Source organism: Rousettus aegyptiacus, unplaced genomic scaffold (genome assembly GCF_014176215.1).
Source record: "Rousettus aegyptiacus isolate mRouAeg1 unplaced genomic scaffold, mRouAeg1.p scaffold_m13_p_4, whole genome shotgun sequence".
Taxonomy (NCBI): domain Eukaryota; kingdom Metazoa; phylum Chordata; class Mammalia; order Chiroptera; family Pteropodidae; genus Rousettus; species Rousettus aegyptiacus.
This window is the reverse complement of record NW_023416307.1, coordinates 132478922-132503452: the sequence shown is the minus strand read 5'-3', so window position 1 is coordinate 132503452 and position 24531 is coordinate 132478922. Positions and strand designations below refer to the sequence as shown.

General features: G+C 44.6%; 1 protein-coding gene and 1 pseudogene across 2 annotated transcripts in view; both read left to right on the top strand.

Annotated features, from left to right (window-relative positions):
• The window catches only part of COLQ (collagen like tail subunit of asymmetric acetylcholinesterase), a 74211-nt gene that overhangs the window by 11502 nt on the left and 38178 nt on the right, over window positions 1–24531 (top strand). Inside the window, exon 2 of one of the 2 annotated variants that reach the window (XM_036218661.1) lies at window positions 2024–2118. In XM_036218661.1, coding sequence (XP_036074554.1) covers window positions 2024–2118 — 95 coding nt within the window. Of the gene's footprint in view, window positions 1–2023; window positions 2119–7305; window positions 7569–24531 lie in introns of those variants that run through there. The other variant, XM_016140241.2, reaches the window with a different exon arrangement.
• Window positions 19575–19698, top strand: LOC118602618 (annotated as a pseudogene).

Sequence of the window (24531 nt, the reverse complement as noted above, 5' to 3'; positions counted from 1 at the left end):
GTTTCTGTCTTCTCGAGGTTAGCTTCATTCATTCACTTCCGGAGGACATGTGTGTTTTTTTAAAATATTGCAGTTACATTCAGTAACTCTGTATGTAAGGAAACAGGTAGTCACATTATCCATGATAACTGAATAGAAAATTTTTATCTCTTTGCCTCTTAAAAAAAAAATCACCTGTTCCTCTTATCTCAGATTGTGTGGTATGTATTTTAGCCTTACAGATAGCCCTTTCCCTGTGGCTGGGTATTCTTAAAGTACCTTAAGACTTCAAGGAGTGGTTTAAATATAGCACATACTTAGACCGGGGGTTTGCTCCACCAGAGCCTGCAGAATGGGAGAACCTCCTTGTTACAGGAATTACAGGGCCTCATTGGAACTCAGACTCCACAGCGACATGTGCTGGTCCGCAGTGATTACGTGTTCTCCATCACTTAGGTTATTGTCTTCTAAAAGTTTGTGGTTCTGAAATGCTCCTTAGTAGCTCCCGCTTATTGCTCATGTTGGCCAAGGTCTTTCTTCCCACAGTGGGATGGAATATGCATAATTATTTGTGGCAAGGGCAGTGCCCCTTTCCCACCCTTTACTTCAGAGTCTTGGTCTGCATTGGCCTATCGGTACATTAGGAATGGTCCTGATCTATGGCCTTCCCAAACCACACGGCCACGTGACCTTGATCTTCACTTTTAGCTGTACCGAGATTAGATCCAAGCTTTGAAAATGATGCTTTGTCTTGACCTTGTCCCAAGTCAAATTGTGAGGTGAGTCTTCCTTTGACTCTCTTAAAATACAAGAGGGATCATTGTCTCCAGGTGGAATGAGGGTGGGGGGTGATTGAGTGGGGCAGTAGAGTTGAGGTGGAGGGGAGGCAATGGGGGTGGTAGTAGTAATGTTCTGCCAATAAATATATCAAAATAGAATCTTGCAGTGCCCACATGGCAAATACAAACAGTAAATAGTAAACTAGGAACATACATATGGACTGGCCAGAAGAGAATGAAGTGAATGTTAACTAAATTTTCTGAGTTCACCCTGGGGAAAATCTGAAGCAAACTCCCACCCCACCTGTGAGAGTGGTGCTGAGATTCGTTATGCCCTTCGGTGGCTTAACAATTATTTTGAGCTTATTTATTTCTATGATTCTTGAATTAAGTAACATCAAGAAATTGGCTTTGCTCAGGGTTCAGGATGTTTTCCCTTCCTACGGGTCCCAGTTCAAGAACCACTGATCCTTGGTTGTCATAAATCATTCTGGGAACTCCTGTGAAGGATCCGGCCCTCCCTGACTTCCTGTCATACAATCTGTGACTTTCCAGTCTCCCTCCCAAGAATGTGGTTTTGCATTTTCAGAGCTGAACGATTCTTGGACTCACAGCATTTCTGAGTCCCTGTTCAGGTAAAGGTTATTGATGTCCCCCAGGGAGCCAGTCTCGCCCAGAGGCCTGGGAGCACTGCTGGCATGTGGCTCCGTGTGTCATTCGGCCACCCAGAGCATTTAGGTTCAGTCTTGCCAGCGATCACTCTGCCTGTCAGACAATGCCCAGGATCTCTACTGCTATCTCTGGAACCTCGCACAAGCCTCAGTTTTCTCATCTGTAAAATGGAAATTTTAAGTCTAGTTCCACTGCCTCCTTGTGAACGCCAAATGAAAAAAAAAATGATAAAAAGAATTTTATAAAAATTAAAGCCCTACATAATAATTATCTATTTAGCATCCATTAACATGTTTATTGCATAAAAAAGAGATAAGAAAAAAGGAGTAATCAAAAATAGAAATTAAATAAAAATGGGTTTGGGGTCAAATACTTTTAGGGGTTAAAGCAAAGTAAATGGGTTTCTTTACTGCTGGATTTCGCAGTGGGTTTGCTATACTAATGTATGTTGTAAATTTCCAGTATAATTTACACAAAATAAGCAGGAGTTCTCTAGGTGACCTCCTCTGCTTTTTAAAAAACAGTATCTCTTAGAATGTGTGTACCTCCAACTATACTGGGTAAGTTACTGTCATTCCTGTGATTGCATCTAGGTGGCTCAAGGCCAGCCCAGTGCAAATGTCATCCCTGAAAGTAAGGATAACCGAGCTTCCTGCCCTGGAGATGGAACTGCAGGCTCAATGTTTGGGTGAGTCTGATTAGTCTCATTAGACCTCAGTTCTTCTGCTTTTCTGATGGATCTTTCTTCCGCATTGTGAGGCTCCATCACTTTTGGGTCTGATTTAAGCTTGAGCCAATGGGACAGGGAGCCATAAGGAGAGGCTTTCCCAGGGCTTCTCAGCTACATAGTGTTGTCTCCCTCCTGCTGATACAGCAGCATAAGCTGAATCATGTTAATTCTGGGCCAGAAAGACCAGGCCTCAGCTCTCTTCTCTGCCAAGACCAACCCAAAATGGTTTATCTGCGCTTCTCGGTGTGTTGGCAGGGACTTGTTGAACCTCATACATGCAGGAAAGATGCCTTTTTCCCTTTCGTCCTCCTTCTTTAACTCCTAAGGTTGTCAATAATTTTATTTGATAACATCTTTCTGTTTTTAAATTACAAATTAAATATTCATCGTAAACATTTCCAAAAGCACGCGTATGTGTAAGATTTAAAAGGAAAATTTTCTTCCTTCTTCCCTCATCGCACATACTTCCATCCCCGAGTGTGTAGTGTACGTCATTCTAGATCTTTCTGTTTGCACATATAAATCATTGATAAACAGATTTGCTTGTTTGCTCATATGTTTGATTAGATGCACTGCAACTTTCCAGTTTCACTCAACGATATTCCGTGGACAACTTCCCACATCAGTGCATAAATGTGAAATATCTTTTTCTAATTTTTTTTAAAGTCAGGTTTATTGAGGGAATATTTACATAAAGTAAAACTCCCCCTTTTAACAGTATAGTTCAATGAGTTTTGATAAAGCAAACAAGCACTCCCGTCAAAATTCAGAGCACTCTCGTTGCCGCCAACAGTTGCCTTGGGAGTCAGCGCTCTTCTCACAATCCTAACTAACCCCTGGAAACCACGGACCCGTTGTTCTCTGTCCCTGTAGCTCTGCCTTTTCCAGAATGCCATATAAATGGATTAATACAGTATGTAGTCTTTTGTGTTGGCCTCAGCGTAATGCATTTGAGATTCAACCAAGTTACTTATTTCACTAGTTTATTACATTTTACTGCTGAGTAGTATTGCACTGAACACACTATGTTTATTCATTCAGTGATCGATGGCCATTATTTGGGTCGTTCGTAGTTTTAACACTTGGAATTGTCAGTCTTTTCCATTTTAGCCATTTGCGTAGTATGTAGTGGTAATTTGTCATGGTTTTAATTTGCATTTTCCTGATGACTAAGGATGTTGAGTATCTTTTCATGTGCTTATTTATCATTTCTGTATCTGCTTGGTGATGTATCTATTTACACTTTTTGCCCAGTTCTTTTAATTAGGTTGTTTTATTATTATTGAGTTGTAAAAGTTCTTTATATATTCTAAATGCAAGTCCTTTATTATATAACTTTTGCAAATATTTGCTTCCAGTCTTTGGCTTGTTTTTTCAACTTAACCTTATTTTTCAAACAGCAGGAGTTTCAAAATTTTGATGAAGTGAAATTTAACATTTTTTTTATGGTTTGTGCTTTTGGGGGTCCTATTTAAGGAATTAAAAAAAAAAAGAAATATTTTTTCATAGAAGCTGATAGTAAAATGATGGTTACCAGGAGTTACGGATTGGGGGAAATGGGAAATTATTGATCAAAAGGTACAAAATTTAAGTTATGCAGGATGAATAAAATCTAGAGATCTAATGTACAACATGGGGACTATAGTTAATACTATATTGTATACTCGAAAATTTCTAGATTAGTTCTTAAATGATCACTATGAAAAAGGGTAACTATATGGAGTAATGGGTATATTAATTATCTTGATTCTAGCAATTATTTCACAAAGTATATCAAAACATCGTGTTTTGTATATGTAATTTTTATTTAAATATATGTAGCTTTTACTTAAATTTTTTTTTAATTTAAAAAGAGAAATCGTTTCCTAATTCAAAGTCATTAAGATTTTCTCCTGTTTTCTTCTAGAAGTTTAATACTTTTAGCTCTTACATTTATGTCTATGATCTACTTTGAGCTAATTTTTATATGTGGGGCAAGGTCAGTGTTAAGGTTCATTTTTATTTGTTTTGTATATGGAAGATCAATTTTTCTAGTATCATTTGTTGCAGACACTACTTTATTCTTTGTCATGACTATAATGTTTGAATAGAGGTTCTGTTATTTATACAACCAATCTTATATTCATGGAGAATCAGGCTGTTTCAAATATGAGGCTGTCATCATGAACATCCTTGCACCGAAACCAGTGGGCAGCTGTGTGTGTATTTCTGTAGAATTTCTGGGTGAAATGGCATGTACATGTTGAGTGTTGATGGGTACCCCCAGATTATTTAGTATACACTCCCACCTACAAGGCCTGAGAAGGAAGGCTCGAACTTTGACTGGATTTATTGGTGGAAGCCTTTTTTAACTCTCCAATGATTTCCTTCTGGAAAAATGTCATAGCCTGTGTTAATAGATTCTGAAAGATTCAGAGCCCTTCCAAGAGGGTTTGAAGAAAAGATGATAATTTCTGCCTTGGGCACTTAGGGTGACCTCATAAGAAATAGGCTCATAAAATGCATGGTACATGGGAAATGGAAATTTATAAAAAGCTGTTTAGTAAGTGTTGGGGCCTTATAAATACCTCTGTGCTGGGGCCTCCTCAGAGGGTAGTGATTCCTGCAGTAACTTTAATCAGCAGTCACTCATCCCCCAGTGGCCTGAATGTGTACATTCGGCCTCCTGTTTGCAGGCTCTAACTCAGGGTGGCGGTCCGTCTGCAGTCCCCCACTCTCTCACTATACTCACCAAAGCCAGCCAGCAGTATGTGCAAAGGCACAAAGGGATTCTGGGAAACGCAAGTGGCTCATTGTGGCTGGAGCATAAAGTTATGGTACTTTTCCTAGTTTCTTTTCTTTTCATCCTACAACGGTGTGATTTGATCAAATGGAACTGACTTTGTTGAGGTTCTATTATTAGGTGACGGGGACAGTCCTAGGGGCCATGGGGGTACACAGAGCTATGGAACAGCCCTCCATCTTGTAGTGTGTTAACACAAGTGAAAATAGTAACACAAAGTGGTTTAGAAGTAGTTCCAAAACAATACCGGCAGGTGTCACAGGCAGGACAAATTGATGTAATTTGTGCCAGCTTCGTGGTCCATGGTGAAATCTGTATGCTGAGAGAAGAAATAGATCACTCTGGCTGCTCAGAGGAGGAATCTGAGCTAGATGGTAGAAGTTCGGATTCTGGCACCAAGTTACTCAAGTTACCTTCTTCCCAGATAGACTACACCTTTCTCCAAGCCACCAACACCCCACTGCTGGGGCTGTGGGTTTTAAGAGTTAACAAGAGCAATCCTGACAATTTCCTGGTTGGGTTTAGCCAACAATCATTCTTCCATTAAACATTTTGGGAGCATCTAAATGGGGATGTCTCTCTTTAAACTGTACTGTTAATTCCGAATGTAAGCCAAGTATATTCTTTATGGTTTCAAAAGCTTTTCTTATGAATCCTGTATCAGTTAGCCATTGTTGTGTAATAAATCATCCTACAACCTAGTGGCTTCAGGATGCTGAAAGCAGCAATGACAGCCATTTTATATGCTCATGAATCTGTAATCTGGGCCGAGTTCACCTTGGCAGTTCTTCAGCTGGTCTCATCTGGGATCGCTTCTGTGACTGCCACCATCTGGAGACCTGGATGAGTGTAGATGATCCAAACTGGCCAAACTCTCATGTCTAGTGCCTTATCTGAGACGGTCAAATAGCTGGGGGGTGGCTGCTTCCCCCACCCTGTGCCCTATTCAATAGTCTAGACACTTTTATGTGACAGTTGGCTTCCAAGTAAAGGCAAAAGCAGACGCTGCCAGGCCTGTTAAGGGCACAGTGGTTCTTTAGCCACATTCTATTAGTCAAAGCCAATCACAAGGCCAGGAGGGGAAATAGATTCCACCTCTTGCTGGGAAGAGTGGCATATGCATACAGGACTGGGAGAGGTTTCTGCTGGCCACCTTTTCACTCCATCTACCATGGCTCCCTGGGTTTCATTTTTGCTGTCTTCACACAAATTTTAATTAATGTATGATTCATCTCATGTTACCTCATTTAACCTTTCCAACAAACCTTTAAAGGGAACGTGCCTCCATTTTATGATAGAAAAACTGAGGCTTGGAGAGAGCAAATAATTTGTCCACCGTCACAGCAGAGCTGGGAGTCAAGCCCATCTGGTGCTAGAGCTGTGGGATCTCACCTTGTGTCTCGCCTACCCAACTCCACCTCCCCGCAGAGCGAGGGTCAGTTACTGGACCCGCGTCCCGTCACTGCCAAGCCATTTCTGAATTAAGCCATGAGGCACCGGAAGTATGTCATGTAAGTTAAAGCAAAATGGACAAGGCTGTGAATCATTATTTAAATTATTTTAGTAATCTAAGAATCTCTATAACAGGCTTTGTAAACTCATAAAAGGTATTCACTTAAGGATGCAATACTTTTTATTTAAAGAATTTTGTCTAGCCAAAGAAGAAGTAAATGATGCTATTTCTCCAAATATAGTTTGATAAAATAATTATTCACTTTCCAATCTATTGGCTCTTTTCATTTATCTTGCTTTGCATGGGATAAAGTTAGCAACTTCTCTCTCTCTCTCTGGAGAGAGAATAAACATTCTTTCATGGAAAAAACTGTTTTTCATGGAAAATATAACCCCCCCGCACACACACACACTTTTTATTGAATGATTAAAGAAAAAAAAAAATCCAAGGTCAACTTTACATTTGTTACCCAGTGGGTGAAAATGTCGCTGACTGACAGCAGAAGGATTTGCCCCCACGGAAATTCAGTTTGAATCAGGAGAGTTGCGTCTGTGATGATGCAGGACACCTCAGTCCTGAGCAGGTAGATGCTGGTGGATAATCAATTAGGAAATCTATCTACCATTAAGGACTGCTTCTCGTGAGCATTGAGACTTGGCTGCCTTTTCATCACCTCTTCAATAGCCACTTACCACAGTCTCCAAAAAGGAAAATTCTGACATCTTAATTTTAATGTGGGCATTTGATCCTGTGCTTGAGATAAATATAACCCTGTGAAGTAGAGAGAAGGTTTAATGGGAAATGGTTGGCATTCTTTCTTGGTAAAGGCATAGGGAAAGGAGACAGAGAGAGAGAGAGAGAGAGAGAGAGAGAGAGAGAGAGAGATTGTGAGATTGTGTGTGTGTGTGTGTGAGAGAGAGAGAGAGAGAGAGAGAGAGAGAGAGAGAGAGGAGAGGGAGAGAGAGGCAAACAGCAGTGGTGAAGACAAAAGCAGAGATAAGCAAGGCTCCACAGCAGCTGGGAGGCAAGGCTGCTGAGAACTTGACACTTTCCAGACCCCAGGCAGCATGGTTGTCCTGCATCCAATGACTTTGGGAGTTTATCTTCAGCTTTTCTTCCGCTTTATTGTGTCTCAGCCTACTTTCATCAACAGTGTCCTCCCAATTTCCGCAGGTAAATGATGACCACAACTTTCCTCTCTTCCATCATGTTGGGGGTGGGGGGAGGAAAGAAGATTGTTTTACATTATGTCCTGATATTTTTCCCATTCTACCCTTGGCGGAGGGAGCTAGAAGGGAGATGGACTCCCTAGCAGCTTCCTGTCACCCGAGCTAGTCTTGGAAGTCCCTTCTGTCTTTGTTTCAAATGGCCTCCATGCAGCCGCTTCAAGCCAGAGACCCTTTAAAAAAGGGTCTCCCCCCACTTCTCATCTGCTGCGTGATTTCATTTTGGTTGGGAATTGTGGGGAACTTAAAAGAGATAGAGAGAAGTGCAAGTGAGAGAGGAGTGAGCCCCAGACGTTTCTATAAATACATCCCTGCCCCTTCTGAAGGGGGCTTGACTCAAACAAGATATGGAGTGAACAGGCCTGGCTCCTGCAGTGATGGCAGTGATAGCCGGCTGCCAGCCCCGCCCCACCGAAGGGGAAGGGAGTCCTTTTGATTCTCTGGTGTAGCCCCAGGACTAGGTCTTCCCTTTCTCCAGCTCTGTCTGCTTTCCTGTTGTGCTTTGTCCCTGGGGTGAGACCTCTCTTCAGCCTCAGATAAAGCAGCCAGAGGTTCTGGGAGAAGGATTCCTGGGGAGAAGTGGGGGGAGCTCCAGAGCGACAGCCAGGCCTGGAGCTGGGTGTCTGCCAGGCACAGCACCAGGAGGTGAGGAGAAGGGGACTTTTCCTGCCGGCCTGGCAACCTCTCCTGAGGGCACCAGGCTGTTGCCCTTGTCCTGTCTCACCCAGAGTGGGGAAGTATCGAGTTACCAGCATGGCCTAGGTCAACCTTTCTGAGGAAAGTTAAATGTTTCTGGGGGCTCGAGGGAGGCGTGCAGACCCCGGGCTTGGCTTTCTGTCCCCTCGCAGCCCTCCCTTAGTTCGCCCAAGTCATCTCCCCAGAAACGGCAGTTTCAGTCATAGTATAAACATGAACCTCATAACTATGTTAATTTAAGGCAGAAATTTCACCCTCACCGTCTTTGCTGGAAACACAGGCTCTGAGAGAGGGCACACCTCTGAATCCCGTCCCAGACCTCTGTCCATTCATAAAAACGGCTCATCAACATTATGAGCTGCCAGTGTGGGCCTGGAGGGAAGGACTAAGAGAAGGGCGTGGGGGTAATTGTAAAAGTGTGAGAAACTGAAGGAGAGGGAAGGAGGTTTGTGGGGAATGTTGTGGTGGGGAATGTTGTGGTGGGGTTGGGGGGGTGGTGGGAAAGGTGGGTGCTTGTGCCACCATGGGTATATGCCAACGTACTCCCCACAAGTTCAAGTTGAGAGCACCAAGTTTCTTCTGGGAGTGAGTGGGCCGTTATTTTACTATTCAAGCAGGGGAAGCTTGATAGTTAATTTGGTCTGACGTGGTGGTTCTTAACCTCATTTGGGCCATAGATTCCTGTAAAATCTGCTGAAGGCTTAGAACTTAAGGACGTTTGGTCTTCTGGTCCTAGCCTTGCCTCTGGCGGGCTCTCTGACTTCTGGGAGGGATTTGGTGTTAGACTCTAAGCCTCAATATTTCCCCAGGTTAAGAACAGTGTCTGGCACATTGTAAATGTAGATTGGGGTTTGCCATGATTTGTGCCACTTAATTTAGATAGAGCCAAAATGACTAATGAGTTCTGAAAGCTAGAGAGAAGAAAACCTTTGATTGTCTTTGAACTCCTTGTCCTAGAGAGAGCCCTGGCACAGCTTAGACATCTCTGAGGCGAGACTTTGAGCAGGTTGTAGCAGTCAGGATAACAGCAGGAAAAAGAAGCAACTCCGATGGTTCTGATGAAAAGACTTGAATGAAAGGAACACTTTCAGAGGTGCAGGTGGGGTTACGAGAACCACAAAGGGATGTCGAGAAATTGGCAACCACAGGAAGCCTCTGCCTCCCCTGTGCTTGCAAAGGCAAGAGGAGGAAATGGGGAAATGGATCCCAGGATGATTTGGGACCTTGGAGGAGGGGCCGTGAGCAGGAGCTTGGATCCCAGAGGGCCCTGAAGCAGGGAGAAAGTGGAGAAGCAGTAACTCCATCTCTCTGTCCTCCAGGCCAACTTCCTCTTGGCAGTGCCTCTCGTTGGCCAAACCCAACCTGAAGCCCAGGCAGGGAAGCTTCTCGATGATGCCGTCGTGGGGGCCAGCCTCTGGGGTGCAGAGTGAAGGGGGGTCGGGTGGGGGTATGTAGAACAGCTAGCCCTCACATCCGTAGACATTTCCTCATGAGTTGCTAGGTCCAGATCTTCTGGTTGGGACTGTGGTCTTCAGACATGTGGTGAAACAGTGAGGTAGGGCTTGAGGGGAATCACTAAGGTGACAGCTCAACAGACCAAAAAATATCTGTGTCCTCCTGTAGAGTCACTTGACTTTGTCCCCTTCCTTCAGTTGCCAGGGTTTCCTGATAGCACACTTTAGAAATAAATCTATGCCCCGAAATGGGAACTGTTTCTTGATACAGGAGAACGTTAATCCTTTGAAAGTATTTCCCAACTATGTGATGTGAAATATTCTATATTCAGAAACTTATAGATTCTTACTCTTCTGAAGAAGACATGCTCTGTGCACATAGAAATGGCCACTAGGAAGATCTTTCCATTCCACCCACCATACCTTAGTAAATGCTTACTGCGTGCCTGGCATTGCATCAGGTGCTACAGGGGACATAGAGACAAGTGGGACTCTGGGGGAACACATGGTCATTCGCTGTTGAAATAAAGGCAGCACAGGCAGCACATGCTAAATTCTCTAAAGAGGGGCTGTGGTGGGAAGAGCTCCTACAGACCTGTAGGCTGGTTCTTACCTCCACTCTCTCCAGGAAAGACAATATTCCAGCAACACCAGACACAGCACCAGCTGCCTGGATCAGATGCGTATTACCTGGCTACCTCCACTATCAGGTCCCAGAGGAGAACCAGGAAGGGAACCAAAAATGCATCAGAGAGGCCAAAATTGATGATAGAAATCTGAGCACTAAAGCACATGCATTTGATCCACAGAAAAACAATCTCAGGCCCTTGCTCCAAGCCCCATTACCTTTTCTTTTGGATACCATTCTAACAAGCTTAGATAGCAGGTTTCTTGAAGGGTGCTGAATTAGCTGTAGCACATTAGATTTGGGGAGGGAGGGGGCTGCTGCTGAAGAAACATACAATTGGGGGAGGGCGTAGTGGCTCTGTAGTGTAGTGATTGGCACGTCTGCTTTACGCACAGAAGGTCCTGGGTTCACACCCCGGGTATGCCGAGCCGGCCACTGGCGCCCCTGCATCCTCCTGCAACAGCCCTCCCCCGCCGCCCCACCCTGCACCAGGCAGGAGGTGCACCTCCAGAGTGTGTGGGGGGAGACGGCCCCGCATTAGATCAAGTTCTTAAGGGGAACCGACAACATTCATAGGTCAGAGGTGGAAATTGGTGGGGAGAGGGAATTAAAGAGAGGGAAAAATACACAATGACAACAACAGCCACAAAAGACAGCTGATACGATTGATTACAAGAAATATAATAAAAGAATTAGGGAATAGTACACTAGAGAATAGTACATTGGGGTTATTTCTGGAGCTCGCGTTCTGTGTATAACCCCTGAGGGTATCATTGACTTGTAGCACATTACCTGGCTTCACTATGATGAGCAGGAATGACCCAGTAAAGACTGAATTGTGTTCACTTTATTTTGCTTAAGAAGGCGGGTAAATGTCATATACATTTTAGAGTAAATTCTACTGAACATGGCTCTAAAACTCTAAATGTCAGGAACCCAAACTTCGGTATGTTGTTTTAACCATTGCAGGGTAATAAACCGCCCTCACGTTCAATGGCTTAAAAAACAATCACTTATTACTGAAGTTCATATGTTTGTGGGTCTACTAAGGATTAGCTGATGTAGCCCGGGTTTGGCTGGCCCTGGCTGGGCTCACTATGGGTCCGTGGATTGACTCAGCTTCAATATCCATTCACAGATGCAGCTCAGAAGTTGTTCAGTTTCTAGAATGTGCTATCACAGACCCAAAGACAATAATATTTATAGATAAGCAGACCTTCCACACGCTTCGCTTTATGTAATTCTTACGACATCCCTGGGATTGGATGGGCATCACTCCCACTGTTCCAATGAGGAAATAGAGGTTCAGAGAGGCTAAGTGACTTGCCCAAGATCACAGAGCTGGTTTGTGGGAAAGCTGAAGGCTGGAATTCTGCCCTCTGACTGTAAGTCTGGGTCTTTCACCAGTGTAGACCAAATATACTTATGACCATGGATAAATAATGATATTAGCTATTAAAATCTGGTAGCCTACACTTCTAGCCTCTGAAAACTCAGCACTTGATTCTTTTTAAAAATTCTTCATTCCTTCTTGACATAAATTGAAATTTTTCTTTTCAATTATAGTTGACGTAAATATATTAGTTTCAGGTGTACGACACAGTGATTAGACATGTATATAACTTCAAAGTGATCACTCCAGTGAAGTAAAGACTAGTACCCATCTGACACCATACATAGTTATTACTAAATTTTTTATTCTCCATTTCCAACTACCTTCTCCTTAAGATATCAATGCCCAGAGCTCTTAGCAAAATATTGAAAACGACTGTACTGAAGTGTGCATGACTTGCCCAGATACTGGTTTACCTTTCCTTTGAAAGTATTTGTATTTTAACAGGGGATAGAGTTCTAAGCCAATGTATACTCCAGTAAATGAGCTTCAACCAAGGTATTTTGGCAGATGAAGCCTTTCTAGAGTCAAGGGGATACCACTCCACAGACGTTCTCTTCGGGCACTATGAGCCAGTCTGCGCTGTACCCACACAGACCCGTGTGGCTTCCCTCTGCTAGCACTGGATTTCTCAGGCAGGCAGGAACTCTCCAGATGTTGTTCGGGTCAAGGTCTCAGAGACCAGGTGGCGAGAAGATCCAAATCCAGTTTTTCTGAGTGAGTCATGTAGAAGAATGTGAATTCTGTTCGGGCGCTGGAATCTTCTCAAGTTGCCTGCTGGGATGTGACCAAAAGCAGGCGTTTTGTGGCCTATAGGACCTGATGTCCAGCCCTGTGCTCCCCTGACTGGAAGCCAGCCAGGCCGCCACTAAGGAACCAATCACGTTCTCGGCAGTAGATTATGGGCCATTTGCTTGAGTCTGATGTTGATCAGCTATTGATTAATGTTCCATAATGCACTTCCCAGCCATCTCCTCCAATTTAGCTTCCCATGTTTCCTCTAGATAATATAATCAGTGAGGGTTCTTAAATTAAAGGGCTTTCCAGGGGTCCCTGCCTTGCCACTTCTCCGCATCCCAAGCCTCTGAATAAAGCAGTAGTTTCATCTCCAGCTCAGACAGAGAGAGGTGGGCGTGAGAGATGGGAGGCTTTCCCTTCAGATATCTTAGGGCCAAGCTCCCACATTGCCACTCACCACCCTCACGCCTGCCTTCCTGAGATTCACAACCACCACTGCCGCAACCATACAAAAACACTGCAGCTCTAGAATGAAGAGGATGCCCTTCTGGCTTCAATGAGTCACCACATAAGCTCGTGTTCCATCTTCTTTAAATGCAGTTCACATCATAAGTGCTACTTGTATTGCTCATATACTTGGTACCAATTATCCTCAAAGCTACAGTCGTATTTGCCCTTCCCAGCAGTCCCTTTGTGATGGATCCTGGGTTGGAATCCTGACTCTGTTCTTTGCTCTGTGATTGTGGGGAGGTCACACCACAATTGTGGCAAGCCCCAAATTCCTCATCTGTAATATGGGTGTAATAGTCTTCTTCTCACGGGACTGCTGTGAGGATTTATTCATTCAATGGAACCTTAATAAGTGCCAATTACATACCTGGAACTGGGAAGCAACAGTGGCCAGACAAAAATGTCCCATCCACGTGGAGCTGCTGTCATCACCCTGAGAAGGGCTTGTCTGGCTGGCCCGCTGGTCCCACGAGGTGGACGAGACACCTGCGGCAGAGCCGAAGCTCAAGAAACAGCTGCCCAAGGACCAAATCCAATCTTTATGTTGTAGTGCTAAAAAAAAAAAAAAAAAAAAAAAAAAAAAGGACAGAGAGAGAGAGAAAAAAAAAATTTCTCGATCGCCTTAGTTAAAAGCATATTTCTGATGTCTCTTAAAAAATAAACTTCTTGAAAACCAGGATGACCTGGTGGTCCTGACCACAACCTGATATGGCAAAAACTGTTTGGAATTGAGCGGTTGGTGGCCACTCAGTCCCAGCTCCCATGTCCCCACCGCACCCCTCTTGCCTCCCACCTGGTCTAACCTCCTCAGGACACTTACCTGTCTAGCCCCATCTGGGCATGTGACTGTTTAACTTCTGGGGCCGAAAGCCCTGCTGTCTGGACTCTGCCTGCTCCTTCTTTAGCAGTCTCAGGGAACTTTTCCAGAAGTCCCGAGCTCTGCAGAGCTCAATTTGAAGTCAGTGTTCTGGACCGGTGCTCAAGCTATAGCACTGGTTCTTGGCTCTGGCTAGACATAAGAATCACCTGGGATGCTTTATAGAAGCCCAGTGTCCAAACTGAACAGACTAAATGAAGTAAATCATAATCTCTGGGGCATTTGATCAGACACTGATAGTGTTTAAAGTGTTCTAGGTGATTCTAAGGACAAGCCAGGGTTAAGTATTGAACTATAGCCAGCATCAGAATCACCAAAAAGGTTTGTTAAAACACAGACGGCTGGGATATGGTTCCATAGTGTAGCAGTTAGCACATCCGCTTGACTCACAGAAGGTCCTGGGTTCACACCCCAGTGGCACCACGGTCCATGGTCTACGGCCATGCCACTCTGAACAAGCCTGATGTCTTATCTCGGAAGCTAAGCAGGGTCAATCCTGGTTAGTACTTGGATGGGAGACCACCTAGGAAGACCAGGTGCTTGACTGGACCCTATCCCCGGAGTTTCTTATCCAGTAGGTCTGGAATGGGGCCCGAGTTTGCATTTCTAAGATCTCAGGTGCTCCTGATACTGCCGGCCCACAGACCAAACTTTGAGAACCACTGTTCAAGTTGGCCTCTGAGCTCCTGTATTAGTTTCCCATGGCCACCCAGTGGTCACTTTGCCACCTTCTTCTATGTCAAGTCTTCCTCTACCTCTCTCTTATAAGGATACTTGTAATTACATTTAGCGCCCTCCCCTCACCCCCTATAATTTTCCCATCTTTAAACTTTTTAATTTAATCACACCTGCAAAGTTCTTTTTGCCATAGAAGTTTACATTTACAGGTTCTAGGAATTGGGATCTGGACTTTTGGGGGGCCGTTATTCAGTCTACCACAGTCACCTTTCCACTGGGTAAAGTGTCCCATGAGTGCAGTTTTAAAGTGACATCAGGTTCAAAGGTACAGGTATATATACTGTCTTCATTTGAGTTCCTTCCCAGAGCAGACCCTGAGATAAGATTTGGGTGCAAGTACTTTATTTAGGAAGTGATCTCAGTAGGGCTTAGGAAAGAAAGTCAGGGAAAGGTGGGCAGTCAATACCAGGGGAGTTCATAAGAGAATACCTGGGGACCTTGGGAAGACAAGGAACTGGGCTATTTATCTACCAGACCCTGGAGACATGCTCGCCTGGCTGGAGAAGCTGTCTGGCATAGTCACAGGTGCTTGTGGCAGGAGCTGGAATCCCGTAGGGCCTGATGAATGCTGAGAGATATGGGCAGGGAGGTGACAGCATCTGCCATAGATACTTGAAGAGATCAGCTGTGGTTCTGCTGGCCCTTGCACAGTTGCCTACTCCATCGTCCTTTCTGGGCGGTGGCAGTTACAGCTCTGCACTTCTGCTGTGATACAGGAGCTGGGATCCAGTTGCTAAGGGAGCCCCATTAACACTAAAAGCTGCCTTGCCTGGAGCACTTTCTGTTTGCCAGACTCTTTAAGTATATGACTTCTAATCTTCACAACAATCTCACAAGCCATTCCTAGCCTCCATTATACCAAAGAGGAAACTAACATTCAGAGAGGTGTAGTCACTTGCCTGAAGTCACACAAGGCCAGGGCCAAAGTTCCAAATCAAGACTTTCCCAAATCACTGCAAAGGCAGAATTGCCTAGTGCTTAGGAGTAGGGCATCCAGTACCACACTGCCTACGTTCAAATCTTGTGTTTCCCTTAGCTTTGTGATGTTGGGCAGGCAAATTACCCTCTTTGTGCCTCCATTTCCCCATCTATAAAATGGGGCTGAAAGTGAGATTTAACTCACGGATCACTTTTGAAGTTTAAGGGAGCTAATTATGAATGTAAATACTTAAGATCATGCTGGGTGTGTGATATATAAACTTTTTCTGTCATTTTTCCCCCCAGAACTTCATAGTATCTCTATACATACTATCATGCCAGGAGGTCATGATCCCCTAAGATGCATTTGTGGCAAAAGGCAAAAGTTCTAAATAAAACTCAAATAATAACTTCACTTAAAATATCCAGCAAATTAAGGCAGAAAGAGGGGCTCAGCTTTTATCCATTTTGTATTTGTGAATCAGTCTGTAACGTAGGGACACATGGACCAGGGAAAGAATCTCTTCTCGTGGTGACTGGCTTTCCCAGACGGCTTTAAAAATACACCTGGCCCTATTCCATCTCCCAGCCCGGGAGCATTCAGCTCCATTCATGCCCACACTCATGTCTCCACAGCAACCAACATAAGCACAGGCTTGACTGTGTGTTGGGAGCTGGTGACAGCTGAAGGAGGCCTCGTGGCTGCTGAGGGCTTTTTACTGTAAACCAGCTGGAGTCTGAAAAAAAAAGGAGAGAAACATGAGTGCGCGTCGAACAGGCCCCCAGCTCTCCCAGGCCTCCCACTCCTTTCCCCATTCATCCTATGCTGCCGCTCACCTGGCCGCCTTTGGGTTTTTCTGAGAAGTCTGGAGAAAACACGAGGAGCTTTCCTGCTGTAGCTGGTAGTTCTTTTTTGGGCCACGTGCTTTAGGAGGAACCTTCCAGGGGACCCAGGAGGGCAGAGGGTGGGGTGACGATGGCCATCCTACCTGTAGAGACCTACCTGTCCGACTGGGGCTTTCTTACTCTACTGCAATGTGGGGTTTTGTTCAAGCATTTGAACTTGTCCTGTGCATGAGAAACCTGCGGGGTGGGTTGTTACTGTTAATGGTTGAAAATAGGCTGCCCCTTTGTGCCCACATAGAACGGCTCAGTCTCTGGGATCATCCATCCTGGGGTGGCCCCCGAAGGCTTCCAAAATCCCTGTGGTCATCCAGAAACCCAATACTCCACCACTGAGATTAGTGTTCAGGATTTAAGGTGGCATCGAGTGAGGACAATGACCCTTTTCCCTCTTGTTTGTCTTCCTGAGAGCTATTTTAGGCAAGGTCATTATAGGAAAAGTACATGGTGGAAAAGATGGCTGCCCTCTGTGTCCCGGGAGCAGCAGGGCCCTGAGGGAACAGTGTGGGTTTGGGTGATACGCTCCATCACTCTCCATGTCTGCCCGTAGAAAGTGAGGAGTGGAAGGCCAGGATATCCATCTGGACAGGAGTCAACTGCCTCAGCCCACACTGTCTCTGCTGAGCAGCCATGAAGTAAGAATACACCTGCCTCACAGGCATAGAGCTGGCCGCCATGGTGATTGCTGCTAAGATTCTCTTGTTCAAGTCCAACTAGAAGGTCATGTGGGGACATTGAATCAGTGGGCTTGGCAATTTGCCAGTTTACTAACATTCTTTGAGAGGTATTGTGACATAGTGCTAAGGCACCGAGGTAAAATTCGGGAAACTTGGTTATTTCTCTGGACCAGCCACTAACTCCTGGGACACACGTGCAATATTGGACAAGCCATTTGTTCTCTGTGAGATTTGTTTCCTGATCTGTAAAATGAAGGGATGGACCAGATTGCAAAGATCCTTTTAGACGTCAACTTTCTCTGACTTTGTGGCTAACAACTTGGTTGCTAATTTATAGAATTAGCACCTACCCAAAGAACGGATCTTGGCACATATTTCTCTTCTGAGCATTGGCATCTGAATATCCATGATGTGGTTCACCTTTGGACAGCTCTGGACTTTAGTGACATCTTTGTGACCTGCTAGCTAAGTGATCTCGGTCAGGTGGTTGTAGTTTAACTTAACACCTCAGTTTCCACCTGTGTAGAATGGGGATAATAAAAATACCATCCCATTAGATGGCAGTGAGGATTCAACGAGCTGATAGGTACAGAACTTTGCACTGTGCCTGGAACACAGTCAAGTTCTCAGTTACTGGCTGCAACATGATTCCAAATGGTGGTGAGCAATTTGGAGTCCAGGCCACTCGCCTCCTCCTGGGATTCTTCACTTCTACTCTAATCCCACCTGCTCTTATTCGGTGGCTGGGGAGATTTGCTCATGGTACAAAAGAGCCCAGTTGCAGAACTCAAGGTCTCTATCGAAAGCCCAAGGCTGAGCAGGGGACATCACAGGGCATGGGCCACAGAATCGGAGGTCTGGGCTCAGAAGTCCCGCTCAATGGGACCTTGAAGGTCAGAGCTTCAGTTTTCCACACCTGGAAAGGGGAGTGGGGGGCATAATAGAAGGTAATTCCAGGGGTTATTGTGAAGATCAAAGGAGAAAGCAAGGGAGGGCCTAGCTCTGAGCTAATGGAGTATGTTCTCAGGAGTTGTTGCTCCTTGAGGGGTGACACCAGACTTTCTCGACCTGGAATGCATGGGGTCACACCTGAGGGTAATAAGTTCTCACAGAGTTCTCAGCAGAAAGGCCTGCTGATGGGCAAAGCCCACCCATAGGCAGCCCTTCCTGTGGCTGTGAGGGAGAAAGCTTCTCACTTCCCCCCACGAGGGTGAGCTTGCTTATAACCCCCTCCCACGCCCCAGGCACTGCAAACCTGAGAGTGTCCTCCCTTTGGAAGTTGTGCAATCCTGCAAGGAACCTAGCTGGTAAAACAAGCTACTTCCTGTATCCAGTTCATCCATGTCAGGTGAACAGGACCCTCTGTCTGCATAGCATCTGTCTTGTATAGAATGATAGTCTTTCCCCCTTCGAATGGACAACAGATGCCAAGTCACCAGGCCTACCAGCATGGGTCATCCTGAGCAATCAGAGGAAAGTTCAGTATGAAAATTTCAAATGAAGTACCTTCAAATGGTGGCTGATTTGGCAAAGATGCTCAATTTTTTGGCCATATATCCATTGCTGCCACTTTGCGTTTTGTTCAATTTTTTTTCTAAATGAGGCAATAAAATCTATTTAAACTTATTCAGATTATTATTATTACCTTGTATAAATCTGTCACTCTTTCTCTAAATTAATTATGACTTTTACTTAAGATGTATAGCTTTCGATGGACTTCCCATCAGTCAAATGACCAATGACCAATAGTTATTGCAACCCCTATTATGTACTTAACTATTTTATTGAATAGGATTCATAAGACAAGCTAACTCAAGGAGCCCATAGTCTATTTGTGACATTAAAATAACACAGATGAAATAATTAACGAGGAACAAAGTACCCACATGGTGGTGTCTCAGACTCATAAGTAGTTGGAGTTTATACGAGAGCAAAGCAATTACAATAAAGAGACAACTGATTTGGGTTCAAGCCACTGCTTAGCTTGTCACGTCTTTGAGCCTCAGTTTACCGATCTATCAAGTGGGGAAAACGTTAACAAGTCTGAAGTCTGTTGTAGGCCAGTGCTTAGCACATAAGTATCCAGTACAGATTACTGAGTATTTGTGATGGTTGACGTTTGCAAGCTAAGTAAAAGTAGTTTAAAGAATGTTTTTGTTGTCTGCTTTAGATCACAGATAAAATGTCTTCTGGAAAGCAAGCAAAACAAACAAACTTACATCTTATACCAGAATAAATTACAAATGAATTAGGATTTAAATATAAAATATGAAATTATAAATTATTAGAAGAAATCTGAGGAGATTTTTAGGGTAACTTTAGCATGTAGAAAAACCCAGAAACCATAATTTAAAAAGCTGCTACAATAACTTCTACCACCTAAATTTTGTGTGGGGGAAAAACAATCAAAAACAAAGTCAAGTCTATGGCCATGCCACCCTGAACAAGCCCAATCCCATCTGATCTTGGAAGCTAAGCAGGGTTGGGGCTGGTTAGTACTTGGATGGGAGACCACCTAGGAAGAGAAGGCCAGATACTGTAGGCGTAAATAAAATAAAAAATAAGGGATTGTAAAATGACAAGTTCTTTGCAATCTGTGAGGTCAACCAAGGATTGCCTCACCTAAAAAAAAAAAAAAAAAAAAAGTTGAAAGGTCAAAACAAACTGAGGAAATATTTGCAAGTCATATAATAAAGTGCTACTTTCCTTATATATAAGAAAAATTTATAAGAGAAGATCAGTGACCTGATGGAAAAATGAAAAAAAGTGCAAATGGGTCAAAAGCATGCGAAAATAGTCCCAGTTTCATTCACCATTAGAGAAATGCAAATTAAAACCACACTTAAATACCATTTTTATCTATCAGATGGGTGAAATTCAAAAGATCTGATATCACATGTGCTGGCGAGGGTGTGTGGAAACAGGTACGCGTATCCTCTGTTCGTGGGAGGGATGCGAGCTGATGGAGGCTTCGTGGAGATGAATTAGCCAACACACACTCTTTGGTCCAGCAATTCTATTCTAGGAATTCATTTAATGGACACACCAATGTACACAAAGATGCATGCTAAGGTTATTTTATTGTATCATTGTTTATATCAGCAAACGTTTGCTAATTACCCAAATGTACATCAGCAGGAGCCAGGATGAACAAATTATGGTTCTTCCAAGTAAAGGAAAATTATGTAGCTATAGAAAGGAATGCGAGTGCATTTTATGTAGTTACACAGAATAATCTCTTAGAAATACCGTGAAGAAACCGAGAGAAGACCATATTCATAGTATTATATAAATAAGTTTACTCAAAGTGAAAGGGAAAATATTGTACTTACTTGTTCGCCCTGTATGCACAAAATTATCATGGAAGTATACGCAGGAGACTAAGCTACTGATGATAATTAATTGGAACTGGGACAGGTGTGGGAGAGTTTTCATGTATACCTCTTTATGAGTTTTGAACTTTGAATTGCATGAATGTACTACTTATTCTAAACAATTAAACAAAATTCCATATATGCATACAAAACAGAGCCTCTCATCTGAAGCACGGGGTGGGATTTTTCTGTCTTTAAAAGTCTGTTAGACCCAAATTAACAATGGGAATTGAGATCTCGGAGAATTTCCAGACTGATAGAATCACACAATTATAGTGCAGCAAAATCCTAAGCTTTATCCTGCCAACTTGTTCAGTTGAGAAGCTCTGCTGCTCAGTCAAGGTCAAGTGGGTCAGCCTGGGGTCTCTCACTTTCTGTAATTCAGAGATTTGAGTGACTCCGTGAGACCAATGGGTAGAAATGTCCGTCTGTGCCAGTGGGCAGCCGGGGGCCCCCAGGGGCTCTACTCCCTCCTCCCCACCTGCTGTGGACCCTCAGACAACAAATACTGAGGGGGTGGGGCAGGGACGTGGGGGCTTTATGGAAGGAGCTAAGTGAGCCACATGGTTTTGAATCACAAGTGTCAGCAGAGCTAAGATGTCACCATGGAAGAATGAAGGTGTGGAAATGTGATGATTGGAAACACAGGGTCTTTCCACTCAGCCCCAGCTGTCAGAGGGTGTTGGAAATAACCCACTCTTTGGGCCCAATGCAGCTGGACGGTTTTGTCTCTGACCTATGGCCAGACTTCCTGAATAACTTTAGAACGTGGCCTCCCCTGTCAAGCCATAGCCGAAGATTTAATAGCACTCGCTGATTTATGCTGGCCGCTGTAATCAGATTCAGAGCCAGGCGCAGCCAGCCGTGGGGAGGTTTCTTGATGTTCCTTTGGCTCCTAATAACATTGTCTCCTCCTTCCTCTCTATTTACCACATGTCATTTGGTCAAATTAGAACTTGAACTTAAAGAAGCAGATGCCTTCCTTTAGATAAGGTCCAAAAACTTCCCTCGTGGGAGGAAAGAGGGATGGGTTTGTCTCCTTGAATCAATGCACAAAGGAGTCACAGTTGATATATGACTTACTACAAAGTAACGACCCATGTAGGATGATTCTCTTTCATCCTTGTAGCTAGAGCAGATTTTTCCTCTTCCCGGCATCCCTGTAAGGGGCAGAGGAGAATGTCCTCATGTTCTTTGTGGAAATTTAATTACCTGCTCAAGGTCTCTTGTTGAGTGGCTACAGGTTCTTTCAGACAACACTGGTGGTCTAGCTCTGTGCAGCTCCAGGGGGCCCCCCAGATATTTTCCAGCAAGGACGTTAGACTGACCCACGCCCAATCCTAACCCTTATGAAGCTATCTTCTGGCTCTTTGTTGCCTACTTAAAATTATTTAATTCTTTTTTATTATGAAAAATTTCAAACATTCAAGAAAGTGGAAAAAATTATCCAGGGAACACCAATATGCCCCGCTATTATGGGCTGAATTGTGTGCCTCTCAAAAGTCATTAAGTGGAAGCCCTAACCCCGGTACCTGTATTTGGAGATAGGGCCTTTAAAGAGGTGACATGGCTATATGAGGCCTTTAGGGTGGGCCTTGATCCAATCTGACTGGTGTCCTTCTAAGAAGAGAAAATTTGGACACAGAGAGACGCTAGGGATGCTCAGAGGGAAGGCCATGTGAGGACACAGCTAGAAGGCAGCCATCTGCAAGCCAAGGAGAGAACTAAACCTTCCAACATCTTAATCTCAGACTTCTGGCTTCTGGAAAAATAAATTTCTGCTGTTTAAGCTCCCCAGGTACCTTGTTATGACAGCCGTAGCAAAGCAATACACCCACCACATAGATTCTGCAGTCGTCATTTTGGTGTATTTACTCTATCACATATTTGTCCATCTTTCCTATTTTTTTGGTGGATTCCAAAATGACTTGCAGATCCTCTGTGCACTTTAAAGACTAAATTATTCAACAGGGAAGGTAAATGCACATTTCATTAAAGGCCACTAATGCACAGAATAGTGAGAGAGGCAACTAGGATTGTCTGTCATCCTGCAATATGAGTTTACAAACCAGGAAACTGGGACCCAAAGATGGGTCATGTAAGGCTGGATTAGAAAGACATGGAACTAGAGGCTGGTAAACTCCTCCAACCCTAGCTAGCTAAGATGACACCTGCCTTTTTTTTTTTTTTTTTTTTTTTGGTAGGTTTCTTACTCATTCTCTCTGGCTGGTGGGGTCAAGGGGATGGGAGGTCACCACTTTGTGCTGGTAACCAAATCTCCAGAAATCTCCAGGGTCAGACATCTGCATTCAGTCCTGGCCTACTACCTACTGGCTGTGTATGCCCTTAGGTACGTCCCTAAGTCTCTCGGCCTTGTATGAAAATGAAGATGTTAGTACTGACACATACCTTGCAGGGTTGTTGCAGGGATGGGAGAAGGATATTGACTGCTTGTGGAATGATTCTGGTAGTTGGCACTTCACTGTTGTGTTAGGGTAATGCTGTCCGCTGTAACAAACAAGCACCCACATGTTAGTGACTTAATCTAATCAAAATTTATTTTCTGCTCACCCAGCAGTTCAGTGTCCCTGGTTGGGGACGGCTCACCTCCATGATGGCATTTCAGGGCGCGGGCCCTTTTTCCATCTGTGGCTCCCCCATCTCGCAGGGCTCTAGTCATCTGCATCCCAGCAGAACTGGGGGAAAGAAGAGTCACATGCCCCTGGGTATTCTCACTGCAGGGGACTGGGAGGTACAGCCACTTCTCAGGGACAGCTGTGGCCTACCGAAGGGGGAGCACACATTTTGGGGGAGTACTAGCCTTCTCTGTAGAGCCCCAGTGGGGGAGGAGCTGTGATGTAAAGTCGGTGGCCAGGAGTTAGGCGTGGAGAGAACCAGCCAGTCAGGGAAGGGCCAGGTCAGAGAGCAACCTTCCTGCCCCATGGGAGCAGGGAGAACAGAAGGGGGGAGGGTGAGGGGTGGCAGGAGGAGTGGGGGTTGGGAACAATGGTCGGGAAAGACAGTCGTCCCCCAGGGGCTGGATAAGATGGCCACCAGGAGAGCACCTTCTCATGGGGCTGTGTGCAAGGCTCCTTTTGAACTCGGTACAAGGTATGTGGCCTGGACTTGGCTTCTCCAAGAGTCCTTTTCTCCTCTATAAAATGAGGATATTTTATATTCTATGAGGAATAAATGCAATATTACATGGGAAGTGCTGAGCTCAGCGTCGTTATTTCATGATGAGGATTTTGCTAAACAAGGGTCAGCAAGTATGCAGCACGGGCATCACTCCTTCCTTCCATTTCAGGGAGGGCGATACTGATAAGTCCCGACCCTCTTTCCTCTTAACACAGTGTTCCAGGGAATCTGGACCATTCAGTTCAAGTTAGCCTATGAGATGAAAACTCTTTACCCTCCAGAGTTAGACTGTGGACTTATTCATCTATATATCCTGGTGGCAGAGCAAGAGCTTGACATACAGTAAGCGTTCAATAAATGTTTGCAGGCTGAAGCAGAATCCGTTATAGGTCTCTACTGCTGGGGATTCTATCTAAACCAACTTAGCAGGATTCTTACTAAAACTGGACTCTGCAATCATGGATGCAAAGCCCAAAGTTCAAAGCCTTGTTGAGAGCCTGACCAAAGTTTGCTCGAGGAGACTCTTTGTCCGTGGGAAAGAACCCATGTCCTCCAAGCTACTTCTCTGTCCACCAGGTTCGGATGGGACAGCCAACTTGAGGTGCCCTGGGCTCTGCCCCCAAACATACAGGTGTCTTTGCCTCACACTGGGAATTCTGGGTCCTCTGGAAGGATTCCAAGTTATCCAGGCTGCACGATCTCCCTGCACAGCGGGGGTGGGAGGCACGGCAGGGGGAAGATGCAGAGCAGACCCCGCTTTGGAGACCAATGGGGAACAGGCCTGCCTGTGCCAGCAGTGGGGACGGGAGTGTCTGGAACAGTGCCCAGGGAGGCAGTATTACAGAAATGGTCTTCTGTCCTGGTTG